At 43.5% G+C, this 21,096-nt stretch overlaps 1 protein-coding gene across 1 annotated transcript in view; it reads right to left on the reverse strand.

Moving 5' to 3' along the window:
* The window catches only part of appbp2 (amyloid beta precursor protein (cytoplasmic tail) binding protein 2), a 73,786-nt gene that overhangs the window by 21,136 nt on the left and 31,554 nt on the right, over positions 1-21,096 (reverse strand). Inside the window, exons 3-4 of the mRNA XM_078536112.1 lie at positions 15,469-15,620; positions 3,017-3,140 (exon numbers count right to left, since the gene is read on the reverse strand). Coding sequence (XP_078392238.1) covers positions 3,017-3,140; positions 15,469-15,620 — 276 coding nt within the window. The remainder of the gene's footprint in view (positions 1-3,016; positions 3,141-15,468; positions 15,621-21,096) is intronic.

Raw genomic sequence — 21,096 nt, forward strand, 5'->3', positions numbered from 1 at the left:
GTCAATGCAAATTTATAAAATAAGAAGTGAGGCTGCAAAAGAGAGTTCACATTCAAGGTTGCATTACCTTTTATACTATAATTAGATACTATATTGCAAATGTCCTTTCAAAAATAGTATATTGAACAGCCCACACAAATACTGAAATATATATTGGCAAGAGATTTCAACCTCGACAGTTACCTGCAATAATGTAGTGACTGTGGTTTTGGTTTTCCTCCAACACTTATAAATCACAGCAATAAGCAATTTCTACAAGCAGACTCAATCTCTAATGAATTGAAATCTACACTTTTCTTGTGCCATGGGAACAATTACTCCTCAACTAGAGTATGCACCAGAGACCAAGAGATCTCTTCCACTGCAAAGGGCTACTATTATATCTACTACAATTAAAACTAAGGATCAAGATAATAGTACTTAAATATTTAATAGTACTTAAAATATTTAAAAATCATTGTGCACATGAGATTAAAAAATAATTTTTAATTGTTAAAATTGATATTTGCTCTGCCTATCAGACAAATGAGTAATGTGGTATATGAATCTCATTTCAATGTCAGTGTGATGCTAGACCGTACATCCCAAAGATTGGTGGATCGTATCAAACAGCATGTCCCAGCTGCTGTTCTCAATGGGCAAGGTACAGACTGTACCCAACCAGCCCGTGCTTGCAAAACTGAAGGCACAGTGTCCAACATTAGATGTGATTCTGCGAATGGGCAACATTTACTAAATAATCCTGTGTTAAAAATTGCACTGGCAACCAATTTAAGATTGTCAGTTGGGCTTGCGGTGTGGCGCATTTGCATGTACTGGAGACCACATATTTTAATACACAGCTGTTCTTTACAGACAGAACATGTACACACATTGTGCCTGTTTCAGCTAAACAAGTGGCAGCCATTTGCTGACTCATTCCTCAGGGCAATGTCTTGACCAATCAAGGTCAAGCTGCCTGGTTTAAATTTCAAACAAACAATGTTTGATAGTTAACTGTCAGCCAGCATCACTGTTGCATTCTCCATTGCAACGCCTCTACCAATCAGCAGTCTCTGCGCATACAGTATAAATGGTTGTTTTCCCCTTATTCTTGCAAAGTGTCCTGATGTGTTCAAGACGAAAAGCTTCGACATGTCTCTTTTTTCAGCAATACTCTAGTGTACTACCAAATGACTATTTTCTGGTGTCTTTACTGGGTATCTATCATGTCAGTATCCCAACTTCACACCCATATATTTAAAAGCCTGGTCTTTCAGCGAGATACTGTTATCAAAGTCTATAGAGGGACAGGGAAACCTGGACAGCGACTTCCCGATTTCCATGTTTAAATATATAACGTGCTTTCACTAGGAGTTGCTGTCTGATTTACTCCTCACTATCAGTGAGTGTTGATGGCATCACTATTATTTTTACCATAAAATCTGAGCCATCGTCTGCAAGTTCTGGGCATTTGACTAATTGCTTCATGGATAGGAAGATGTAGCAGGTCAGGTTATTTACAAATGTCAAGTTAGTTATAGTGTGATGCTTCTGTAATCCTACCATACTATTAAAAGTTAGAACAATCTTAATTAGAGGCAAAGGTCTAAATTTTCAAGCAGAAATACTGTTTTTCTCCTCTCAAATTAGTCCAACACTTCAAAACAAAATGGTTTAAATTTCATTGCCCAGAATACTGGGGTGCAGAGTGACACAGGAACTAACATTCAGACACAGGTTGGGAGATTACACTTTCAACTCACAATAGTCACTTTCTGACCCAAGGTTCACTTTGTAAGGAGTAGGGAGAAGTGTCAGAAAACTAGGTGGGTCAAATCTGGTCAGGTTAACCATGCTAGTGAGGGGCATGTACTGAAAGAAGTCTGCAAGGAAGCCTTGTACCCAGGCTTAAAGGACCAGGAAGAGAATCAAACAGCGGATCCTTCACAAGAACACAAAATAAGTAGCCCACTGGATGACCTTCACCTTATGCATGCAAACTAGAGTTTTAGATTTCACAGTGTTAACCTTATCTGAGATAGCACTTTCTTGAGTCAGAAGGTTATATATTCAAACCCCACTCCACAGGCCTGGGCACATAGGCCTGAATTTTTCAGTCGGCGGGCAGGCCCAGCAGGAGCGGGTGATCGCGGAGCTGACTGCCGCTTGCGATCGGCTCTGTGTCGCCATTTTATGTGGGCGGGTGGAAGGAGAGCCGGGGCCAGTGTTCTTGCACGAAAGAGTGCTTCAATCTCCTGGAGGCACAGAGCTGCCTCAGGGAGATTGAAACGCTTTTGAAATAAATAAATAAATGGTTTGAAAGTTTAATTAAACATGTCCCCTCGCGTTACTGTGTCACATGAGATGGGACATGTTTTTATATTTCAGAAATGTTTTTTTATTTAAGCAGTAAAAGCTTTAGGAAACTTCCTCCCGCATGTGGATGAGGTTTCCTAAAAAACGTGAAGGCCGCTTGGCCTTTTCGCCTGCCCGATAACCTTAAGGTTGGACGGGCAACGTAAACAATTACATTAATTAATTTGTTAATGGCCTTAATAGGCCTACCAGTTATTGGCGGGCGCGCACCCGCTGAACGAAACATCAAGAGACAGCATGATGATGTCGGGAAGCACACCCCGCGTCACTTTTACGCACTGGTGTGTCGGACCCGCCCCCGCACGCCAACAGAAATATTGAGGCTGACATTTCAGTGCAGTACTGAAGAAGTGCTGCACTGCTGGAAGTGCCATGGTACATTAAACTGAGGACCTCAAGGCTATTTATATAAGAAAAGAAAAGCATCCTGGGTATCCTGGCCAATATTTATCAGTCAACCAACAACATTGAAGCACTTATCTGATCACTTGCCGTTATTTGCGAGGCTGCTCTGTGCAAAATGCTATGTTTTGCTACATTACAATAATGACTACACTTCAAAAGCACCGATTTAGCAGTGCAATGTTTGAAATGGTCTGAAGTTGTGAAAGGTGATATATAAATGCAAGTTCTTTCCTTAATTTTAGTTACTACACACCTGACACAGCATTCAACTGCACGAAACCAGTGAAGCACCTCATCATGTAACGAACATAGCTGCAGACAAGAAAGGAATACCTTCTCAGCATCACTATACCAGCCCGCATCAGAAAGAAACCCTCCTGCACAAGAGGACAGAGAACAGGAAATTGTTAACAATGATTTTATTTTCCAATACACTATCCCTCTTTGGCTCATGAATGAATATTTTGTACAGCTTTCAACTGTATCTTATACATAATAACAGGCATATCTTCATGCAGTATTCAAATAATTTATACACAGCTGACTTCCAGTCATCCTTATATCTTGTGATTAACAGGAGTTACTTCTGAAACACTGCCATGAAACCTGTTCAAAAAGAATTGAAATGACTTGCGTATAAATTCCACCCAATTATTTTGCATTTTAATTCTACAAACCAACCTTAGGAAATGGGTGGTTTAAAAGAAGCAGGACCAGATTTAAAGTAAGAACTGGTTGGTTCAGTGTGCTGGAATACTCCTTTGAGTTGGTCATGATATTAGAAGCCCAAATTGAACTTAAGTACAGCGAAACCAATTTCTGGTGAACAAACGCACAAAAATCATACAGGTACACAAGCCTATGAACCATTAGTCTCAGCTGAAGAGACTCAAATAAAGCAGCAAGCCATTTCTTCCAGCATGCATTTGTACCTACAACTCCATTTTCTTTTCACTAATATTGACAGGATTATTATAGAGGATTGCTTTCTAAGTCTCACCCATTTGTCCGCATCAATTGAAAATTACAATTTACAACGACCAGAGAAAAAAAAAATCATTTTTAGGAAAATCAAAAGCATGAGGATTTTTTTTGTATCAGCCTCAAATGAAAGCAAGGCACGAGCATTCAAGTTTTCCTGAGGTAAATTCAAAAGTATAAACATTTACTATATATTCTCTGATCTCCTTACCTAGAGGCAGAAAGTGCAGCAAAAGTTTAACAATGACACAGCTGAAATGAAAACCAGTTAATGGGAAAAGTTTGGGAGCAGATCCTTATCTTTTGGATTCAGTTCTATATGGTGACATCTTTGAACTCAAAAGCAACCAGCAAAACAAAATGATTCACAGAAACTGCAGTTAGCTTTGGAAGAAATGTACCATTACAGTTCACTTAAAAAACCTGAATTATTGGTTTGTAAAGTTTCCACTTTGCCGTATGAATTCAAATTAGATAGTTCAACATTTTCAGTGCAAAAGGAAACTTGGAATTATCAGACCATATTCTGGTATAAAGGTAGGATCTGAATTGAAGTTGAGATTTAAACAGAATGCTTTGTTACTTTGATAGGCAGAGAAATATTTACCTATTTAAATAGGGAATATGGGAATAATTTTATTTGTTAATATACCTGCAGCTGGTGAGGAAAATATTTATACGAGCCAGGAAGTATTCAATGAACGGCATGACACTAGGAAGTTCTGAGGAGCAAAAGGGCCCTTGGTGTGTGTGTCCATAGATCTCTGAAGGCAGAGGGGCACGTTAGTGGGGTGGTGAAAAAGGCATATGGGACACTTGCCTTTATCAATCAAGGCATAGATTACAAATGTAAGGAGATCATGTTGGAAATGTATATAACCTTGGTGAGGCCACAGCTGGAGTACAGTGTGCAGTTCTGGTCACCACATTATAGGAAGGATGTGATTGCACTGGAGGGGGTGCAGAGGAGATTCACCAGGATGTTGCCTGGGATGAAACATTTGAGTTATGAAGAGAGGTTGGATAGACTTGGGTTGTTTTCGTTGGAGCAGAGAAGACTGAGGGGCGACCTGGTCGAGGTGTACAAGATTATGAGGGGCATGGACAGGGTGGATAGGGGGCAGCTGTTCCCCTTAGTTGAAGGGTCAGTCACGAGGGGACATAAGTTCAAGGTGAGGGGCAGAAGGCTTAGTGGGGGGGATGTGAGGAAAAACTTTTTTACCCAGAGGGTGGTGACGGTCTGGAATGCGCTGCCTGGGAGGGTGGTGGAGGTGGGTTGCCTCACGTCCTTTAAAAAAGTACCTGGATGAGCACTTGGCACGTCATAATATTCAAGGATATGGGCAAGTGCTGGTAAATGGGATTAGGTAGTTAGGTCAGGTGTTTCTCATGTGTCGGTCCAGACTCGATGGGCCGAAGGGCCTCTTCTGCACAGTGTGATTCATAACATTCAAGGGTGAAAAAAAACAAGCACTTATTGGATTGTCGCGGGGAGATCTTACAAAACGTGTTTACAAATCCCTTCAGCAGGGATATGGGGCAGAATTTTCTGCCTGTCGGGCAGGTAGGCCCGACCAAATCTCCGGCGGGTGGGGAGCCGATCCCCGCCGGAGAAGCAGGCCCCGCCGCCATTTTAAGTGGCCGAGCCAATTAAGGCCCACCCAGCGTGACGTCCGGCAGGAAGCGCCATGCGCTCCCTGTGCGGGTGGGGGGGGGGAGAGAAATCCCCAAACGCGAGAGTGCGCTCTTTCCCACATGTGCACGATAAAGTGCACATCTCCATGAGGCAAAGTGCTGCCTCGGTGATCGCTGGCGGCTGTATAAACTTTAAAAATAGAAAAGTACTAAAATCCTTAACACATCCCCCTCAGGTGACAATGTCACACTTGATGGGACATGTTAATAAATTTCACTGAAACTTTATTAAACTTTTTAAACCTTACATGAAACTTCATCCCGCCGATGGATGAGGTTTCATGTTTTCTCTGTTTGCTGCCGGGGCTCCTGGCCGACCGGCCAACCTTAAGGTTGGACGGGCGGGTCCTTTAATTGTTTTAATGATCCTGTCAATAGCCTCAATTGGCCACTGGCCAATAGCCTCAATCGGCGGGCTGATCTCGCTGTGCCCCCGCCTTCCTGAATATTTAAATGGGGCGCGGTGACGTTGGGGGCTTCTCCCCGACATCATCCCGCATCATTTTGGCGTCGGCGAGTGGGCCCCGCCCCCTGCTTGCCAACGGCAAAATCCAGCCCATGGTTCCCACCATTTGTAGTGGGCACTCTGAACTTACACATTTACTCAATCCTTATTATTTCCTAAAATACTAATTTTTTCCCTCAACCACTCCATACGATAACCCTTTATTGTCACTGGACTAGTAATCCAGAGATCCAGGGTAATGCTCTGGGGGCCCGGGTTCGAATCCCGCCATGGCAGGTGGTGGAAATTGAATTCAATTCAAAAATCTGGAATTAAAAGTCTGTTGATGACCATGGAACCATTGGTGATTGTTGTAAAAACCCATCTGGTTCACTAATGTCCTTTAGGGAAGGAAACCTGCTCTCCTTACCTGGTCTGGCCTACACGTGACTCCAGACCCACAGCAATGTGGTTGACTCTTAAATGCCCTCTGAAATGGCCGGGCAAGTCACTCAGTTGTAACAAACAGATACAATGTCGCTAAAAAGGAATGAAACCGGACGGACCACCCGGCATCGATCTAGGCACCAGAAACCACAACGGCATCTCAGCCCTGTCAACCCTGCAAAGTCCTCCTCACTAACATCTGGGGGTTTGTGCCAAAATTGGGAGAGCTGTCTCACAGACTAGTCGAGCAACAGCCTGACATAGTCATCCTCACAATCATATCTTACAGATAATGTCCCAGACTCCACCATCACCATCCCTGGGTATGTCCTGTCCCACCGGCAGGACAGACCCAGCAGGGTGGCGGCACAGTGATATACAGTTGGGAGGGAGTTGCCTTGGGAGTCCTCAACATCAACTCCAGATCCCATCTCATGGCATCAGGTCAAATTACCACGCACCGCCCTCCCTCAGCTGACGAATCGGTGCCCCTCCATGTTGAACACCACTTAGAGGAAGCACTGAGAGTGGCAAGGGCGCATAATGTAATCTGGGTGGAGGACTTCAATGTCCATCACCAAGAGTGTCTCGGCAGCACCACTACTGACCAAGCTGGCCGACTCCCAAATGACACAGCCACTAGACTGGGTCTGCGGCAGGTGGTGAGGGATCCAACAGGAGGGAATAATATACTTGACCTCATCCTCACCAACCTGCCTGCCGCAGATGGATCTGTCCATGACAGTATCGGTAGGAGTGACCACCGCACAGTTGTTGCAGAGACAAAGTCCCGCCTTCACATTGAGGATACCCTCCATTGTGTTAAATGGGATAGATTTCTAACAGATCTAGCAGCTAAGACTGGGCATCCATCAAACATTGTGGGCCATCAGCAGCAGCAAAATTGCACTCGAACACAATCTGTGACCTCATGGCCCAGCATATCCCCCACTCAACCATTACCATCAAGCCATGGGATCAACCCTGGTTCAATGAAGAGTGCAGAAGGGCATGCCAGGAGCAGCACCAGGCATACCTAAAAATGAGGTGTCAACCTGGTGAAGCTATAACAGAGGACTACTTGAACGCCAAAATCATAAGCACCAAGTAATAGCCAAGCGATAGACAGAGGTAAGCGATCCCACAACCAACGAATCAGATTCAAGCTCTGCAGTCCTGCCACATCCAGTCGTGAATGGTGGTGGACAATTAAACAACTCACTGGAGGAGGAAGCTCCACAAATATCCCCATCCTCAAAGATAGGGGAGCCCAGTACGTCAGTGCAAAAGATAAGGCTGAAGCATTCGCAACAATCTTCAGCCAGAAATGCCAAGTGGATGATCCATCTCGGCCTCCTCCAGAGGTCCCCAGCATTACAGATGCCAGTCTTCAGCCAATTCGATTCACTCCACGTGATACCAAGAAACGGCTGAAGGCACTGGACAAAGGCTATGGGCCCGTGACAATATTTCGGCAAAAGCACTGAAGACTTGTGCTCCAGAATTTGCTGCACCCCTAGCCAAGCTACAGCTACAACACAGGTATCTACCCGACTATGTGGAAAATTGCCCAGGTATTTCCTGTACACAAAAAGCAAAACAAATCCGTACCAATTACCATCCCATCAATCTGCTCTCGATCATAAGTAATGGAAGGGGTCATCAACAGTGCTATCAGGTAGCACTTGCTTAGCAACAATGATGCCCAGTCTGGGTTCCGCTAGGGCTACTGAACTCCTGACCTCATTACAGCCTTGGTTCAAACATGGACAAAAGAGCTAAACTCCCAAGGTGAGGAGAGAGCAACTGCCCTTGACATCAAGGCAGCATTTGACTGAGTGTGGCATCAAGGAGCCCTAGCAAAACCAGGGTCAATGGGAATTAGGGGGAAAACTCTCCACTGTCATACCTAGCACAAAGGAAAATGGTTGTGGTTGTTGGAGGTCAGTCCTCTCAGCTCCAGGACATCACTGCAGGAGTTCCTCAGGGGTGTGTCCTCGGCCCAACCATCTTCAGCTGCTTCATCAATGACCTTCCTTCCATCATAAGGTCAGAAGTGGGGATGTTCACTGATGATTGCACAATGTTCAGTACCATTCGCGACTCCTCGGATACTGAAGCAGTCCATGTCCAAATGCAGCAAGGCCTGGACAATATCCAGGCTTGGGCTGACAAGTGGCAAGTAACATTCATGCCACATAAGCGACAGGAAAGAGAGAATCCAACCATCGCCCCTTGATGTTCAATGGCATTACCATCACTTAATCCCCCAGTATCAACATTCTGAGGGTTACCATCGACCACAAACTGAACTGCACTAGCCATATAAATACTGTGGCTACAAGGGCAGGTCAGAGGCTAGGAATCTGCCACAAGTTACTCACCTTCCGAATCCCCAAAGCCTGCCCACCATCTACAAGGCACAAGTAAGGAGAGTGATGGAAAACTCCACTTGCCCAGATGAGTGCACCTCCAACAACACTTGAGAAGCTTGATACCATCCAGAACAAAGCAGCCTGCTTGATTGGCACCCCAGCCAACATTTACTTCCTGCACCACCACCGCACAGTGGCAGGAGTGTGTGCCATCTACAGGAACTCACCAGGACTCCTTATATAGTACCTTACAAACCCGTGACCGCCACTATCTCGAGGGACAAGGGCAGCAGACACATGGGAAACCACCACCTGGAAAGTCCCCTACAAGCCACTTACTATCTGACTTGGAAACATTCACTTCTTTCACTGTCACTGGGTCAAAATCCTGGAACTCCGTCCCTAAAAGCACGGTGGGTGTACCTACAGCACATGGACTGCAGCGGTTCAAGAAGCCAGCACACCACATCTTTCTCAAGGGTAACTAAGGATGGGTAATAAATGTTGGCCTAGCCAGTGAAGCCCACATCCCATGAATGAATTAAAAAAAAAAAATGCACCCTTGCACTCTTCATTGAACCAGGGTTGATTCCCTGGTTTGGTGCTAATGTTAGAGTGGAGGATATAACAGGTCATGAGGTTACAGATTGTGGTTGAGTACAATTCTGCTGCTGCTGATGGCCCACAGCAGCTCATGGATACCCAATCTTCAGTTGCTAGATCTGTTCGAAACTTATCCCATTGAGCACGGTAGTTGTGATACACAACACGATGGAGGGTATCCTGAATGTGAAGACAGGACATTGTCTCCACAAGGACTGTGCGGTGGTCACTCCTACCAATACTGTCACGGACAGATGTATCTGTGGCAGGCAGCTTGTTGGGGATGAGGTCAAGTATGTTTTTCCCGCTTGTTGGTTCTCTCAGCATCTGCTGCAGACACAGTCTAACAGCTATGTCCCTTAGGACTCGGCCAGCTCAGTCTGTAGTGGTACTACCGAGTACTCTTGATGATGGACATTGAAGTTCCCCACCCAGAATACATTGTGTACTTGCCGCCCTCAGTGCTTCCTCCAAGTGGTTTTCACCATGGAGGAGTACTGATTCATCATGCAAAGCTTGGTGGCACATTGCAATTCAAAATTTTTCCACTTGATTCAAGTACAGTGAATACATTTATTTATGAAGCAATCGTATTTAAAAACTTACGCAACTGGTTATGGTGATCTGGAATGCACTTCCTGAAAGGGTGGCACAAGTAGATTCAATAGTTATTTTCAAAATGAAATTGGATAAATACTTGATGGGGAAAGAAACTGCAAAACTTTGGGGAAAAAGAGGGGCATAGGACTAATTCGATAGCTCTTTTAGAGATCCAGCACAACACAATGGGTTGGAATGGCCTCCTTCTCAATTCTGACATTCTATGATTCTAAGGTAAATCGATGAAGCTATTCAAAAACACTGGAAACGTTTCAGTCCTCTTCAACCTTACAATTGTAGGCTTGAAATAAGTATTACATTTAAAAGATATCATTGGTAGTAACTTCATTAACACAAGCATTTCTGTTAATTGGAGTGCTGCCACGACTATTTCACTTAACCAAGCTGAATTTAAGATATGATGAAAGTCTACACTAAATATGCAGGATTCAGGCAGCTTCTTACAATTTAGATCAAACGCAAATCTTTCAGAATTAGTGTTTGATGAAATCCAAACTCAAGAGGAACAATGATCAAAATTAATTATTTCTCTGATTTCAGGTGGCTCTAAGGTGTAAAGTCCCTCTTCACTGATAAATTACCAGGTCAGACCTGAAACAAACCCTCATGAAAAGTTAACCATCAACAAGCCATCAAATGCCATGCTGGCCAGAGAAAATGTGTGTTCTATTAACTGCAATTTCCACAATCTCACATTAGTTCACTAAACAGGTTATCAAGACAAAAGGACAAAGGAAAACTTTAACAGAAACTCCAGTGCCAATTTTACATTTCAAAGTGAAAAGGTGCAAGATCATTTCAGCACAAAGGTGAGAGCTGATTGATGAGTAGTAGGTAAGTGTTTTTCTCCAGTTTAAAATAGATTAAGCTAAGGAAAGGTAAGAGTTCTAAGTTTTTATTTAAAGAACATAAATAATAACTTTTTTTACTGTATTTAACTTAAAGGGTTTTTTTTCCAACTAGAGGCATGGCAGGGCAGCTCAGTCCCGTGTTATGTACCGCCTGCAACATGTGGGAAGTCCTAGACGCTCCTTGCCCTCTGACCGACCACGTGTGCAGGAAGTGCCACCAGTTGCAGCTACTTGAGCTCCGAGCTTTGGAGCTTGAGCGGCAGCTGGAGGCACTGAGGTGCATCCGCGAGGCTGAGAGTTTCGTGGATAGCACGTTTTTAGACATGGTCACCCCACAGCTTACAGAAGTGCAGACAGAGAGGGATTGGGTGACCATCAGTCAGAAGAAAGGTGTCAGGCAGGTAGTCAGGAAATCCCCAGGGTGCTTCTCGCTCGAGAACTGTTTTTCTATGTTGGAAAGCAGTAAGAGTGACGGTTCCTCTGGGGAGTGCAGCCACGCTCATGGCACTGAATGGTTCAGCTATACATGGGCAGGGAGGGTGGGAGGAAAAAGAGGGGAAGAGCAATAGTAGTAGGAGACTCAATATGAAGGCGAACAGACAGGCGTTTCTGCGGCCGTAGACGTGACTCTAGGATGGTGTGTTGCCTCCCTGGTGCCAGGGTCAAGGATGTCACTAAACACCTGCAGGGCATTCTAAAGGGGGAGGGCAAACAGACAGATTGTGGTACATATTGGTGCCAATGTTATAGGTAGAAAAAGGGAGGAGGTCCTGCAAGCAGAATTTAGGGAGCTAGGAAGCAAATTAAAAAACAGGACCTCAAAAGGTATCAATCTCTGGATTACTTCTGGTGCCACGCGCTAGTGAGTATAAAAATAGGTTAGTCCAGATGAATGCGTGGCTGGAGAGATGGTGCAGGAAGGAGGGCTTTAGATTTCTGGGACATTAGGACTGTTTCTGGGGGCGGTGGGACCTGTACAAGGCTTGCACCTGAACCGGAATGGGACCAACATCTTTGCAGGGAGGTTTGCTAGTGCTGTTGGGGAGGGTTTAAACTAACTTGGCAGGGGGATGGGATCCTGAAAGGAGGTTCAGCAGGGGTAGATTCACAGCCAAAATTAGAAGAGAGAGCAAGTGAGTCTGGAAGACATAGAAATTATAGGCCAGTTAAGGCACAAGGGAGTTTGGCAAGGTTGGATGGTATTTATTTTAATGCGAGGAGTCTGATGAATAAGGCAGATGGGTTGAGGGCACAAATTAACACATGGAAGTATGATGTCATTGCTGTCACAGAGACAAGGTTGAGAAGGGGGGCAGGATCAGCAGCTCAATATTCCAGGATATAGGGTCTTCAGGCGAGACAGGGAAGGAGGTAAAAGAGGAGGGGGTATCGCAATATTGATCAAAGAATCAATTACAGCAGCTAAGGAGGGATGACACCTTAGAAGGCTCCTCAAATGAAGCCATATAGGTAGAACTTAAAAACAAAAAAAGCAATCACATTGCTGGGAGTGTACTATAGGCCCCCAAACAGTCAGAGAGAAATAAAAGAGCAGAAACATAGGCAAATTTCAGGGAAGTGTAAATAGGGTAGTAAAAGTGGTAGATTTCAACTTCCCTGACATTAACTGGGTTAGTCATAGTGTGATAAGTTTAGAGGGAGCGGAATTCTGAAAATGCATCCAGGAGAGCTTTATAAGCCAGTACGTAGAAGGTCCTACAAGAGAGGGGGCAGTCCTGGACTTAAATTTTATGGAATGAAGCCAGGCAAGTGGTAGAGGTATCAATGGGGGAGCATTTTGCAGATACTGAACATAACTCTGTTTGATTCAAGGCTGTTATGGAAAAAGACAAGGATGGGCCAGAAATCAGAGTTCTAAATTGGGGGAAGGCCGATTTTAATAAGATCAGATGTGATTTGGCCAGAGTGGACTGGGAGCAGCTACTTTTAGCTAAATCTGCATCAGAGCAGTGGGACTCATTCAAGAAGGAAATAGGGAGAGTACAGGACCAACATATTCCAGTAAAGACAAAGGGTGGGACCAACAAATCCAGGGAAGCCTGGATGTCGAGGGATTTACAGGATTGGATAAAGAAAAAAAGGGAGGCTTATAGCAGATAATGAGGGCTCAAAACAGCAGAAGCCCTAGAGGGGTATAGAATGTGGGGAGTGGGGGGAGAACTTAAAAAGGAAAGCAAAAAGGGGCATGAAAAAACACTGGCAGCTAAAATAAAGGAAAATCCAAAGTTATTTTACAAGTACATTAAGAGTAAGAGGATAACTAGGGAAAGGGTAGGGCCCATTAAGGACCATAGTGGTAATTTGTGTGTGGAGCCGGAAAACGTAGGTAGGGTTCTAAATGAATGCTTTGTGGAGGTGTTCACAAGTGAGAGGGACGACGTGGGTATGGAAATCAGGCAGCAGGACTGTGATATAATTAAAGTAATTAGCATAGAAAGGGAGGAGGTTCTATGTGGTCTGGTAGGCTTAAAAGTAGATAAATCTCCAGGCCCGGATGAAATATATCCGAGCTGTTGCGTGAGGCAAGGGAGGAGATAGCAGGGGCGCTGGCAACAATTTTTGATACCTCTCTGGCCACAGGAGAGGTGCCAGAGGACTGGAGGACAGCCAATGTAGTACCGTTATTCAAGAAGAGAGGAAGGGATAAACCAGGGAACTACAGGCCAGTCAGTCTAACCTCAGTGGTGGGGAAACTATTGGAAGCAATTCTGAGGGACAGAATTAATCTACACTTGGAGAGGCAGGGATTAATCAAGGACAGTCAGCATGGTTTTGTTAAGGGGAGGTCATGTCTGACCAATTTGATTGAATTTTTCAAAGAAGTGACCAGGTGTGTAGATGAGGGCAATGCATTTGACGTAGTCTACTTGGACTTCAGCAAGACTTTTGATAAGGTCCCGCATGGGAGACTGATAACAAAGGTAAGAGCCCATGGGATCCAAGGCAATTTGGCAAATTGGATCCAGAATTGGCTGAGTGGCAGGAAGCAGAGGGTGATGGTCGAGGGGTGTTTTTATGACTGGATGCCTGTGTCCAGTGGGGTTCCACAGGGATTGGTGTTGGGTCCCTTGCTGTTTGTGGTATATATAAACAATTTATACTTGAATGTAGGAGAGTTGATCAGTAAGTTCGCAGATGACACGAAAATTGGTGGGGGGTAAATAGTGAGGAGGATAGCCTTAGATTACAGGAGAATATAGATGGGCTGATCAGTGGCAAATGGAACTTAATCTGGATAAGTGTGAGGTGATGCATTTGGGCAGGACAAACAAGGCACGGGAATACACGATGAATGGTAGGACCCTAGGAAGTACCAAGGATCAGAGGGACCTTGGTGTGCATGTCCACCGGTCCCTTGAGGTAGCAGGACAGGTAGATAAGGTGGTTAAGAAGGCATATGGGACACTTATATTCTATGCCTCAGCTAATAAAGACAAGAGCAGGGAGGTTATGCTGGAACTGTATAAAACACTGGTTAGGCCACAGCTAGAGTATTGCGTGCAGTTCTGGAATCCGCATTATAGGAAGGATGTAAATGCACCAGAGAGAGTGCAGAGGAGATTTACCAGGATGTTGCCTGGGCTGGAGAGTTTTAGTTATGTGGAGAGATTGGATAGACTGGGGTTATTTTCCTTGGAGCAGAGGAGATTGAGGGGGGACATGTTTGAGGTGTATAAAGTTATGAGGGGCATAGATAGGGTAGGCAGGAAGGAACTTTTCCCCTTGGTGGAGGGATCAATAACCAGGGGGCATTGGTTTAAGGTAAGGGGCAGGAGGTTTGGAGGAGAAGAATTTTTTCACCCAGAGGGTGGTGGGAATTTGGAACTCTCTGCCTGAAAGGGTGGTAGAGGCAGAAACCCTCAATGTTTATGAAGTATTTGGATGTGTACTTGCAATGCCATGGCATACAAGGTTATGGGCCTAGTGCTGGAAAATGGGATTAAAATAATTTGGTACTTGTTTGACCGGCGCAGACTCAATGGGCCGAAGGGCCTTTTTCTGTGCTGTGGGCCTCTATGACTAAGATGTGTTTTATGGCATGGCCCAGGACAGAGTCAACAGTAACAGAGATCTGACTTTAATAAATCAGACTGAATGATCAGTTTTATGTGATTTAGTAAATTGTTTAAAAAATATCACTAAGCTTCAACCTCCTAAATGACTACTGCCATACCTGCCTGCACTCAGTCTCTTGTCAATTTTGAAGAGATTCAGCCTTCTTCAATCCTCCCCTCTCAGGAATAGGCAAAGAAAAACTTATTAAAAACAAACATTTACTTATATTTCAGTTCTTCAGCAGATGAAAGAATACACAAATATCCCTTTCAATATTCTATATCCAGTCATTAACTGAGTGTTTTGGGGAAATTAGTTCAAACTTTTCAATATCAAATTGCATGGAATTCCAGTATCTTATTGTGATTGTAAGAAAAATTGTGGATCCTTTAAGCTTAAAGTCAAGGCCACGTGATTATCACAGACTGTTCTTTGTGAACAGTGAAAGGATTCAAATTACTTGCATTTAGTTCTGAAAAACGTGGAGCATGAACAGAATTTTAAGAATTAACCAGCACAGTCTACCTCTATAGCAAAATCCAAACATATTTCCTCCCCTTCGTTTCATCTTTTCAATCCATCCTTCAACCTATTTAAAATTATTTCTTACCTAAAACAAATCCAAATTGGATTGCCTTCTCTTTTACATGAGCATCTGACTCTTCAATGTATGAACAGCGCCTGCTAAAGGAATTTGCCAGCACTGAAGCCACCTTTACCCCATGGTCCATTAAAGCCTGGAAACAGTGATGTAGAAGATGTCTGGAAGAGATAAGAATGGTATGGATTAGGCACAGACTGACATATAATTTAAACCAGCTTAAAAGACTTGCTATTTTATTTAGATTATTAAATAAATTAAATAATAATATAAATAAATTGGTTTCATTTTCAGTGACTATAGACTTTCGGAGGTGGGAAAACCCAATCCCTTCACTGGTCTTAACAAAAATGGTACAAGTTTTTGTATTTCACAATGTCTATTTAGGGAGTTAGTACTGAGGACAACTGCAACAAATACAAGATGAGGTGAATAAACTTGCAGAATGGGCATGTATATGGCAAATGAATTTCAATAAAGGTAGGTGTGAGGTACTGCATTTTGGTAGCAGGAATGAGGTGGTAACCTTACACTTTGGAAAGCGGGAGTCTAAATGGGGTGGAGGAAAAATGGGATCCAAGAGTATTCACAAATCATTGAAAGTAGTAACAGAGGTTAACAAAGCCATAACAAGTAAAAAGTTGTTCATTTCTAGAGGGATTTCAAAGGAGAAAAGTCATGTTAAATGTTTATAGAACCTTGATTAGACCACATTTAGAAAACTGTGCATAGTTCTTGTTCCCAGATTACAAAAAGATTCGGAAAGGATTACAAGCATTGGAGAAAGTGCAAAAATGACTTAAGGATAATACTGGAATTAACAGAACACTGCTATCAGAAAGAGAGAATAGGATGGGGCAACTTTCCTTAGAATAATGAGTGGACCGAGATGACCCGATCAAGGTCTTTAAAATGATGAAGCTGTGCGATAGGACAGGGGATATTTCCACTTGAGTGAATCTAAAACTCACGGCAATAAATACAGGACAGTCACCAATAAATCTCATAAGGACTTAATTGCATAAGAAAGGTGAGAAGGTGGAACTCACTAAGCTTTCCATGTAATTTAATTATTATATTTTTTGTAGCACCTTCCATTTGGAATGTCTCCCTCCATCTGGATGACCAAGACTGACCAAGATGTAGTATGACCAGGGCTCTGCATATTTTAGTAAGACATCCTCTAATTTGTACTCTATTGATTTAGTAATACAATTCAGAATTCTATTTGCATTATTTATTACTGTTCCACAATAATTGGTCATGTTAACTGCTGAATTTTAAATCTTTTTATCTCACCCATTTCCATGCTGTTTATAGTAAACTTATGACACCCATTTTTCCTTTCAATGCCTGCATTTTTTCAAATATCTGTACATGAAATTCATCTGCTGCTACTTCACCATTTACAGATTTTATCTAATGACTGCTTCCTCCAACTCAACTGCTTTGCCTACTTTAGTGCCCTTTGCTAATTTGACCAGTTTGCACTGGCCTGCTGAAATCAAACCATTGAAGTAGACAGTGGAATTTGTATGATGTTAAATTGTCTATCAGTATAATATAGGTTATACCCCTGGCTTGGCTAGGCAGTGCTTCCTGTGTTTTATACACATTTGAGTTTGCACACTGCTATAGCTGTATAATGATTATCCATGATTATGAATATAGTGTTTCACAATCTGGGTTCCACGTAGTCTGTAGCAGCTTTCCAGACATCTAAGAAATAGTTGAGTGGTTCACGAATGAGCGGCAACCTTAAGTGGGCTTGGTGCAAGCCCAAAAAGGAGAACATAGTGTGGCCAGCACATGTCCAGTGTGGAGTGAGCTGTCTCTCTCACCTCGGAGGGCAGTGCAAATAGAGTGCTGAGTAGGCAGGCAGATTGCCAGGTAGACCAGAGGTCTGGTGTTGGCTGCCAGGTGAGTTCAGCTTTGTTCATGAAAGGAGAGCTTTAAAATTTTAAGTACCCTTCAAACTCAAAGAAAGGGCATCAAAATACAAGTTCATCCATGTATTGGGAGCATTTAGAATTTAGATGGGGGGGGTGGGTTGGAAAAAGTCCATGATTCGTATTTGAAAAGGGATTCTTCAGCCAAAAAGTTTGAGAACTATTGGTCTAATGGCAAACTTGTGGCATTGATTAACAAATGATTGAATAACTTTATCACATTTCAATCCTCAAGATTTCATTTAATAATTTTAATAAATTTTTAAGTATCACCAGTTGACCTAACTGGATTATTTGCTTGAAATTATTCCATCTTCTTCCAAAAGCAGGGCTTCTCACAATGGACATTTATTTAGGAAAGGATGTTGCAGGTACAGTATTTTTGTTTTTACACACCCATTGGGACTGTCACACTTCTCAACTCAATGACGTTGAACAGAACATTTTGCATGGTTAAGGTAGTGTGTGATACAAGTCTTGGAATATCAAAACTAATTTTATTGGAAAACTCCACCACAAATTATTGAAGGTATCAGGTTTATCAATCACTCTAAAGTCAACTTGATATAGATCTTAAGACAGGAAACATTCATGCCATAAGTCATAGGAAAATATGATCAGTGAAGCTAATGGAAGTGATCCTAGAATCTACCTGCACAATTTCAGGAGTGTGGGCCTTTTCTGGCAGCTTCTTCCAGTTAGGACTTGTACCTTTCACCACAGGAAACGCACTGGTGGGAAATTGTGCAAGGAATGCTTGACCCTTCTGGGCGCCAAACATATGAGAAGCATCCTCTTCCGTTTAGCGGTAAAAAATTGAGTGGCCAAGACGTTTCAAAAAAATATTCAAGAAGCTTGCCAAATACATATTGAACTCCAGGCAGTACAGAGAAGATATAAAAGACTTGACAGTACTCATATCATGTGTTTAATCTTTACTGAGAAAATGGAAGTCAATGAAGAGCAGAAATTTGTACATAAGAACATAAGAAAAAGGAGCAAGGAGTAGACCATATGGCCCCTGTTGAACCTGCTTTACCATTCAATACAATCATGGCTGAGCTTGGACTTCATCCAAATCCATTTTCTTGCCCCCTCCCCATATCCTTTAATTCCCGGAGACACCAAAAATTTGTCTATCACAGCCTTAAATGCATTCAACGATGCAGCATCCACAACCCTCTGGGCTAGAGAATTCCAATTGTTCACAATCCTTGAAGTGAAATAATATCTCCTTATCTCAGTCCTAATCCTGAAATAATATGAGTCAAGAAATTCTAAGGGCTGGGCTGTGTGCTAGATGCTTAGAGTCCACTTCAACCCCGCTAATGTAACCTAAAAATATGACTTGCCACTGCTATAGCACATTTCACAACCTCAGGACCTTACAGCCAATGAAGTACTTTTGAAGTGTAGACAGTGTAGCAATCATTGTGGTAATTCACACTGCCACAACATACATGTGTGCCTAATGACAGTCAGTATGTTCTCTTTTGTGAACCCAGGATTAATGTGTCTTTGTAGACACACTTTTTGGAACAAACAACAGTAGGAAATGTTTCACATGAATTCCTGGGGACATACAGTACATCAAGGAGCTGCTGCACTAACTGCCTGGACTTTGCACCAAGCCTGTGCTAATGCAATGAATTGCAATAGATCAATTACCCTTATTTGTGGCTCAGTCTTGATTTTTTAAGAAAATAATATAATAGACAACTTAGATTAGGTAACCACTTGTTCTATGACAGAGGGGAAAAAAATAATAAGGTAAGCTGTGTAACCTCCACATGAAAAAGGGTTCAATGGGCAATTTCAAGTTCTGACAATGCTTTAATAATTTCCTTGCAGTCTGTCTCTCGCACTCCTCTAAAATTGACAGGTAACAGGAATTAAATCTTCAAACTAAATAGATCATAATATTCAAACACCACATTCACAAAAGAATTTTGAAATTGAGGAGCATCTTTTTCTCCACCCTCCTCTTCTGAAGACACCATATGTTCCATAGCATGGTTCTGTGATGCAGGTAACTGTCCAACCCCCTGCCCAGTGGTCACTTTCTATATATCAGCCCAGATACATGAGATGATGAGCGTTTTTTTCTTTGTTATCCTAGAGGAACTGAAGCCGAATGGAGGACCTAAACTGCTGCCCTGTGGTTTTATGACTCTGGGGTGTCCACTAACATTTTGGGGAAGGTGGTAGCCAGAGACCCAGGGTAATGCTCTGGGGGCCTGGGATCGAATCCCACCAAGGCAGATGGTGGAATTTGAATTCAGTGTCAATGTTGAGGACTCACAGGGAAGAAGGAAATCTGCCGTCCTCACTTGGTCTGGCTTACATGCGACTCCAGATCCCCAGTAATGCAGTTGACTCTGAAGTGGCCTATCAAGGCCCTCAGGCTTATCAAACCACTAAAAAGTCAACAAAAAAGGAATGAAACCAGACAGACCCCTGGCATCGACCTTGGAACCAGGAACGACAAACGCAAACCCAGCTCTGTCGACCCCACAAAGTCCTTCCTGGTAACATCTGGGGGCTAGTGCCAAAATTGGGAGAGCTGGCTCACAGACTAGTCAAGCAACAGCCTGACACAGTCATCCTCACGGAATCATACCTAGGGATGGTGATGGTGGAGTCTGGGACATTATCTGTAAGGTATGTCCTGTCACACCGGCAGGACAGACCCAGCAGCGGTGGCAGCACACTAGTATATAGTTGGGAGCGAGCTGCCCTGGGAGTCCTCAACATCGACTCCAGCTCCCATGGAGTCTCATAGCGTCAGGTCAAACATAAACAAGGAAACCTCCTGATCACCACGTACCGCCCTCTCCCAGCTGATGAAATCAATACTCTATGTTGAACACCACTTGGAGGAAGCACTGAGGGTGGCAAGGGTGCAGAATGTACTCTGCGTGGGGGACATCAACGTCCATCACCAAGAGTGGCTCAGTAGCACCACCACAAACCGAGCTGGCTGAGTCCTAAAGGACATAGCTGCTAGACTGGATCTGTGGCAGGTGGTGAGGGAACCAACAAGAGGGAAAGTCATACTTGACTTCATTCTCACCAACCTGCCCGTTGCAGGTGTATCTATCCATGATAGTATCCGTAGGAGTGACCACTGCACAGTCCTCGTGGAGACGAAGTCCGTCTTCAGATTCAGGATTTCATCGTGTTGTGTAGCACTACCACCGTACTAAAATGGGATAGATTTCGAACAGATCTAGCAACTCAAGGCTGGGCATCCATGATGCGCTGTGGGCCATTAGCAGCAGCAGAATTGTACTCTAACACAATCTATAATCTCACGGTCTAGCATATGCCCCATTCTACCACTACCATCAAGCCAGGAGATCAACCCTGATTCAATGAAGAGTGCAGTGCAGGTGAGCATGCCAGGAGCAGCATCAGGCATACCTAAAAATAAAAGGTGTCAACCTGGTGAATCTACTACACAGGACTACTCACGTGCAGAACAGCATAAGCAGCAAATGATGGACAGAGCTAAGTGATTCCACAACCAATAGATCATATCCAAGCTCTGCAGTCCTGCCACATCCAGTCGTGAATGGTGGTGGACAATTAAACAACTCACTGAAGGAGGAGGCTGCACAAATATCCTCATCCTCAAATAATGGAGGAGCCCTGCATCAGTGCAAAAGACAAGCTGAGGCATTCATAA

The sequence above is a fragment of the Cetorhinus maximus genome, unplaced genomic scaffold, assembly GCF_964194155.1.
Source record: "Cetorhinus maximus unplaced genomic scaffold, sCetMax3.hap1.1 HAP1_SCAFFOLD_908, whole genome shotgun sequence".
Taxonomy (NCBI): domain Eukaryota; kingdom Metazoa; phylum Chordata; class Chondrichthyes; order Lamniformes; family Cetorhinidae; genus Cetorhinus; species Cetorhinus maximus.